At 43.8% G+C, this 7,665-nt stretch overlaps 1 protein-coding gene across 2 annotated transcripts in view; it reads left to right on the top strand.

The window, feature by feature from the left end:
* UVRAG (UV radiation resistance associated) overlaps positions 1 to 7,665 on the top strand; it is a 289,183-nt gene that overhangs the window by 231,681 nt on the left and 49,837 nt on the right. The window contains exon 14 of one of the 2 annotated variants that reach the window (XM_045293121.1): positions 1,396 to 1,660. The exons of the other annotated variant lie outside the window; for it this stretch is intronic. Within the exon in view, the coding sequence (XP_045149056.1) occupies positions 1,396 to 1,476 (81 nt within the window). The 3' untranslated portion in view covers positions 1,477 to 1,660. Of the gene's footprint in view, positions 1 to 1,395; positions 1,661 to 7,665 lie in introns of those variants that run through there. 2 annotated transcript variants of the gene reach the window in all.

Below are 7,665 nucleotides of genomic sequence, written 5' to 3'. Positions count from 1 at the left end.
CTCCCAGTATCACCACTCACACCACTGGTCCTGAAGGGATCATCCGCCCTGGATTCCCTGTGTTTCCAGTTCCTATCTGTACCAGTAACTCCCATTTTTTTAATGATCTTTTTTGAAGCCCCTTTGTGTTTCACAACAAGTTTCCATTTTGTGTATGTGTGGCTAAGAGTTGTGTAAAACTGATCTGTGTAGGTGACTTGGATCTTTGGGGGGGTATCTAACTCTTCCTTTTGCCTCGTTATTTTAGAGGTCACTTCAGCCTTTCATTATTCACATTTCTACCAGTCAGGTGCTTTTCTTCAATTAATTAAGTTACTTGTTCAGCAGTGAGATTCGTTTCCAAAGCACCACATGAGCGACATCTTCTGCTGGGAGAAAAATGTTTAAAGAAGTCACTTCTACTGAAATAATGAAATATACAATGTTTAGTTTAGAGAGGGTGGGATAGATATTCTAGCCATATCTTTTTATGTGCAAACCTCATGAAATGAATTATGAGTTATATCCAAAATGGATTTTGGTGTGATATTAGTTGGCCTCAAAAGTGTGACCAGCATAATTTAACAATAAGCTGTTTTGGGAGGGGGAGGTGATGTGTGTGTAGAAAGAACACCAGGAAAATGGTTATTCGTGGTGCTGATTATTGAAGAGCATTTTAAATGCATGGACTAGGTTTCCAGCGAGGGTAGAATTAGTATCCTGTGTAAATGTATCAAGTAAAAGGCCAAAAATCTTACATTAAAATAAACTAAATGAATCCCACCTAGCCATGTAGTTAATTTTGAGCGAGAACTCTGGATCCAGATTACCTGGATTCTAATTCCCAGTCATATCATTTTCTCACGCACTGCCATCCAGTCCAGTCTGGCTTATCGCGACCCTATGTGGCAGGGTAGAAGTGTCCCTCGGGGTTCCAAGATTAAAATGTAGAGGAGTTGATGGATTTGGGTTTTGAACTGCTGATCTCGTGGTTAGCAGCCCAATACATAACCACTCACCACAAGGGCTCCTTCAGCGATGATTTCAGAAAGTTAACTTTAACCTCCCTATACCTTCATTTCCTCGTTTGTAGACCGAGGATAGTAGTAATGCTATTTGTTCAGCTGCTGACCAAAAAGATGGTCAGAAAAAAACCTGGCACTATCTGGAAAAATCAGACAGCAAAACCCCTCTGGAGCTCAATTACCGCACATGGGTTGCCCTGTCTACTACATTATTTAGGGATGAAGATTAATGCCCCCACACACACACACCCCAAAAAAACCCACAAAAATTGTTGTTAGCGCTGGGGGTGTAAAGGGATGAGAGAGGAACTATGGGGAGCTTCTGGGATACCGGCTGCATTCTTTTCCCTAACTGAATGGTTACATAGGCATTCATTTCTTTGTCCATCAGTGCATTTGGTGGAAGTATGTAAGTAGATGGATATTGGCCATGGGCTTGATCTTGACTCCTGGTGACCTTCATACAACTTAATGAAACATTGCCCAGCTCTGCATCATCCTCCAGATCGCCAGCATGTGCCAGTCCACCCATCTCGTGCCAGTCTATCACACCACGTCCTTTCTTGGTCCTCGCTGGCCTTATACTTCACCAAGCCCGGCACCTTCCTCCAGCAGGTAATCCCTACTGATGATGTGGGCGAAGAAAATGACAGGAGGTTCCATTTCCACCCATAAGCTTCTCATTGCAGAACTTTGGAAGTAGATAACCAGGGCTTTCCTCATAGTCTGGAAACCACTGAAGGCTATCCACCCTGAATGACCCTGCTGGTGTTTGAAATACTGGTGATACAGCTTCCAGCATCAGGGCAACATGCAAACCACTGCATGTGGCAAACAGAGGAATGGGTGGTGAATATGTTTTATAATGAGCTTAGACTCTATCTGTTTTATGCATTTTGCTATATGTATGTCATATCTTTCTATCTTAAAAATGGTATAGTAGCAATCATTTTTAAAGCATGATGGCACTAGCTTATTAAAGTGCCTGATCTCAGAACTGTCTGCCACTGCGCGCGGTTGGCAGGTGCTGTTGCGTTCATTCCGATTCGTACAGCCCTGTGCTGCCCTCGCAGTTACTCCTCTATCTGAACCCATTGCTTGTTCTTCTTATGAGAGTTAGCATTCCTTTTCCACCCTCCACTCGTGCGTCCTTCTCCAGGGACTGCCCCTCCTGGTAGCATGTCCAAGGTGCTTGAAACAAAGTCTCACCATCCTGGCTTCTAAGAAGTATTCTGTCTCCCAAGAGAGATGTATTTTCTACTATTTTCCGTATTCTCGGCCAGCACCTTAATTCACGTTTCATTACATAGATATAGTATTTCACCATCAAATGCCAGAAGAAAAATAATTTTGAACTAGGACGTTTAGAAATGTATTTATCGTAGCTTCACAAATAAGGATATGTGCTTTTGATTACCGGTATGTATGCAAAGCACTTCTTGTACTTTCCCTAACCTTCACACTCTTTCAAGTTGTAATTGTTTTCCTCTTTTTACAAATAAGGAAGTGGAGGCCTAGAGTAATTAATTAGTTCCTTGGAGAAGAGATTTTACAGAAAATACTGAAACAAATTTGCGTGGTTTGTTGTTTTCCCTCATCCTTGGTATGGGAAGATAAATTGTGACAAATTTACAACGATGTAATATATAATTAATCTCTGAATAAATAACAGACTGAGTTTTGGATAGATAGTTTTGATTTTGTTGTTAAAAATATGTAAGATTTCCCAAAGGCCTAGTAGTAAATGAATCTGCAATATCTGAGCTGTTACGCCTTGCAAGTCCTGCCCTTACACCAGCGTTGACATCAAGCCTACTCAGAAGAGCAAGAGAGGGAAACTGTGTCTGCGGCGTCAGGGATGCTCTGATTGGCTGCTCACTCTCTCCAAAGCGTGCCAGACTGTGACTGCTGAAGCAACCACCAAATGACATTGTTCTCTATCACCCAGCCCCACCCTCTCCAAAAGCATTTTAAAATTTATTTTGTAATGTCACTTAGAATTCTTTAAGGCTTCTGAACCTCCCCCCTGCATTTAATATGCCTTCATAATGACAAGGTCCCTAGAGGATGAAATCATGGAAGCAGAATGTGCCCAGGTCTCACGGTCTGATAAACATCACTCCGTGGTGTTTAAGAGATTAAAAGAGACTTAAAACACATACATGTCACTTTCGGAGTATTATAACCAAAGAAGCCTGTGGCCCAGCTATCAAAACAGCTCAGCTTCGGCGAATTCCAAGCAGTGGGCGTGGGTTCCCGCTGCTGTAGAGCTGGCCGCACTCTCTCTTGTGTTGGCCTCTAGCTTGTGATGGAGAATGTAATTGCTTCGTCTCCGAGGCTCATTTCTGTGTTCCTTTGCCCTCGTGCTAATTCATCATTTGCTTTATAGTAATTCCACTCAGACACCATCATCATCAAGCCCCACTGGAGGCCAGTAAATGAAGTGGAGTGGATATATTTCCTGATCAGTGACATTGGTTTACATCTCCTTGTGGAGATACCCATTACGTTCATACCAGGAGAGATAACGTGAACACTAATGCACTTGACGTCTCCATCAGTGCGTGTCTATTTATTTCCATAAAGGCAGTATTAATATCCGAGCTGAAGGGCCTGAGAGCCAGAGCTTTCAGCAATGGCCTAAGATCTTTGATTTTGGTAAGATGTGAAAGAGGTAAAAAAAACAGAGAAATCCATTATTATATTGTCGCTCTTATTCCCTCCCCTCCCTAAACATAATCATTCAAAGATACTCTGATTTATTTAAAAATTTGTATCCTTTATATAATTTCCATGTCTGAGGAAAAATAAATTATTCTAGTTTTCCTGAACTCACTAAGTTATCTTGGTTTTCTAATTTTAATATGAAACAAAAATAGTTACAGAGCCCTGTGTATCTTTTCAACATAGAAGCTAAAAAAAGTATGAATTGCGTGTACTGTGATATACTAAGCTCTAGGAGAGTACAACAGATGTTGTGCCATGTCAACTGAAGTTGTCCACATGTGTGTCGTCGACATATGCCGATATATTCCTCCACAAACATGGCCTTCACAAGAATACCCTTTCCACTTCATCCACTGTCCTGTTCATGTGAGACACGTGGCAAGGTGGTTGATGGGATTTACCACGTGAGGAATCCACAGATGACTGCCTTCAGGGGCTATGGCAGCAACATGGCAGTATGGTGCCTGCCCTTTAGTTTTGCTTTGAGGTTTCTCCATTGTTACTGCTTTTTCAGAACTGGCCAGATGCAGTTAAAAATATCAGAAAGTAGCAGTTAGGTGTGCACATCTAGCGTACATACTTCTATGAGTTTCTCTGCCACCCTTATTAATCTGTCTTTGTCCCCCGCCCCTACTGTTACCACAGGCATAAGGCAGTGGCAAACTTTTAAGTTTTCTATTAGACTTCCATATTGTGAGTATAGCACAATCTCTCTGACTCACAAGTTAATTATGCCTCTGTATTCTCTACCCCCAACTAACTACTTGGTTGGATACCAGCACCCACATTTACTAGCTACTTTAGTCTGCATTCACCACGGAACAAACTGAAAGATAGGATTCTGATCAGAATCACTGCCATCGGGTTGCTGCTGATACCTAGCAGCCCCCCTATGGGTTTCTTAGACTGTAACTGGTCATGGGAGTAGAAAGCCCAGTCTTTCTCCTTAGGAGCTGCTGGAGGTTTCAAACTGCTGACCATTCGGATCACAGCCCACCGCTGAACCACTGTGCCACCAGGGCTCCCACTAAAGATGGGATTAGATAGCAAGAAACTTACTGAGGGACAAAGCGGGAGAAGGTGGGTAGAGCAGTCAGACTACAGTGTAAATGTGGGAGGTGTAGGAGAAAGGGTAACCAAGAAGATTGTGTAGAAGAGTCTCGACTACAACTCAGTTCCAAGAAAGTTTCCTCCGGGGTGATGGAAGTCCTCACGCCCAAGTTGCTGTTGGAGGAATACCCTGTTTCACCGGAATACGCCTAGGACAGTACGTCTACTGTGCTCAGTGATTGGCTGGGAGCAGTCCTGAGAGAGTCCGCATGAAAGCAGGAGGGGCCTGTGCCGGCAGCAGCTGAGGCCCACTGTCAACCATACTTCCCCAGAGCAGACGATGCAAGGGGCCCCTGTCACGGTTTCCATACAAACTGTGTGATTTTAGATAAATACAGCTGTCTCCGAACCTCAGTTCAGAATGGTAATATTTTGTCAATGAGGATTATTAAATATAGAATCTATTAAGATCATAGAGCTTCATAATAATAAATTTTATTTCCCTTTCCGTCTGTCCACCTTCCACCAGCTTATGATGATTTTTAGAAGAGCTCGTTTATTTTCTTTAGAAAGGCATTAGGAGGGTGTACTCACAGTGGCTCAGAGCATGGCCCACAGGGCAGCAGGTGGTCTGCAGTCCGCACTACTGCCTGGTAGGATCTGCAGCAAGATGAGGATCGTGCACCAAGTGTTCATCTACCATGTCACCAAACACACTAATTGGTTAGCTCCGGCGCGCTTTTGCTTTTGCTTTTCTTTGTAAGACATCCTCACTGAAAGAAATGGGGTATTTAGGTACCAGCACAAACTCCTTATTTGTTGCAAACTGGTACTTTGAGCCCTGGTAGTACTGTGGGCTAAGCATTGAGCAGCTAAACTCAAGGGCAGTGGTACAAACCCACCTACTAGCCTCTCCATGGAAGAAAAATGAGGCTTTGTGTCCCCTGAAAGATGAACAGCCTCAGAAACCTTATGTAGGGTCACCATGCGTCAGAATTGGTGTGGGTATGAGTTTGGCACTTTGCATGGCATTGGGGTTTAGGCAGACATAAAAGACAGACTATGATACTCATTTTAAAAATCAGATTTTCCTACTAGGATTGTGACACATGGACCTTTATCACATGGACCTCTGCTTATCTCCTGCAGCACACACCACTCTGCTTCGCCCGACACCAGAAACTCATGGTGCCGCGGTCGGTGATAGCTTGGGCCACCTGGAGCATTGTCAGGATGAAGGCCAGGATTTGATTTTTGACCTCACATTCAGATATAAAAATAGCCTGGTTTGTTGTTCGTCGTGCTTGTGGGTCCTTTTCCTAGCTCACTTATCTTCCTGTATTTACTGAGCTCGTGTTGCGTGTCAGGTGCTCAGTGCTCAGGAGCACATACAGGCTGTGACCCCGTGACACCCGTGCTGGGAGGTCCTACCAAAGTCCACTTTCCCTCCTGCTTTCACAGTGTCCAGTGCCCTTTCCCTCACTCTACCCCTTGTCTGTCCGTTTGTCATCACTGTGGTGGCGTGTGTCTCACAAACGTTGGGTGTTATCAGCATAGACCAGTCCCTGTAAAAGGACATCATGCTTGGTATGGGAAAGCAGAGGAAGATCCTTGATGAGATGGCTTGGCGCGGTGCCTGTGACATGGGCTCAAGCCTACCTCACAACCATTGCAGCCGGCACAGGACCCAGCAGCGTTTCCCTCTGTTGTACCGAAGGTTGCTCTGAGTCGGGGCTGACGTGATAGCCCCTCAACACCAACATTCCCTCAGTTAACAGAGGTGTCTAGTTCGGAGAAGAGTAATTAGCCTTAAGTAATGCCAAAGCGACTTACTTCCTGGCTGCTTATTTGTTGTTTTAAATATGACCCTGTTGATGAAACGGCCTGAGGAACTCTGAACTGTGGGTTCCTTAGCTCACTACAAGCTGCACACTTCCTTTCGTTCTTGCCAGCATTTTCCAGATGTCGTCAGCACCGTACAGCTGACGCTGCTGACCCCTTTCTGGAAGGGGGGGTTGGGTTTCCCCACAATCTTTTACTTCGTTTGGTAGTATTCTTCCATGGAATAATTTTGAACCAGACAGACAGGCCCACTTCTGGTATGCTTCAGGGTTTAAAGAATTTGCTCTTCACGGCCAGTATCCTTTTAGGGGTGAAACTAATTAGATGGTGAACTGGTATAATTATTCCTCCGTGTTCCCACATCTTTGATGGGTTGTTAACGTGATGTAGTAGACTAGGAGTGTTTCGTTTGCATTTGTACGTTCTAAAACTAAAGTGTATGTTTCATAAAATTAAAGTGTCCCAAGAGTCAGTTCATACAAAGTAATATTTTACCAAGGTCATAAGTGATTTAATATGAATGAGCATATTTTATCATAACCACAACAGACTCCACAAAACCTCGACAGACAAATTGCTAGTTTAGAAAGGATCTGCACTTCATTTTTCCAATAAAGCAAAAAACCCTTGCGATTGTGTAGCTACGACAAAAGGCATCATTTCCCCATCCCAAGGTTGTGGCTCTAGCAGCCGCTATTACAACGTGCTTGCTTTTCATTATTGCAGTGCTTGCTTGGCTAGTCGTCTGAATCCTGGCCATTGCTGTTTATAGCAAGAAATCGCAGCCCAGCCCAGGCTGGCCGCACCTTTTTATTGATGGCATTTGACTTATTTGGGTTCCCTTCCTAGTGTCTAGCATTCTGTGAAGCCCTAGCATAAATTATTGGCTTGTATAACCCACTGCATCAACATCAACTTCACTCAGAGATTTGCTGCCTCTGCAATTCCTTCATTTTCAAGTGTGAGAGATTTATTTTTCCTTCGTGAGCCTTCATGTTTCTGCACGCACACGCACTTACATGTGTGAGTGAGTGGGGTGGGG

This window comes from Echinops telfairi, unplaced genomic scaffold (assembly GCF_000313985.2).
Source record: "Echinops telfairi isolate 266 unplaced genomic scaffold, ASM31398v2 ScPeMD7_1713;HRSCAF=2227, whole genome shotgun sequence".
Taxonomy (NCBI): Eukaryota; Metazoa; Chordata; class Mammalia; order Afrosoricida; family Tenrecidae; genus Echinops; species Echinops telfairi.
This window is presented reverse-complemented; position numbering and strand designations above follow the sequence as displayed.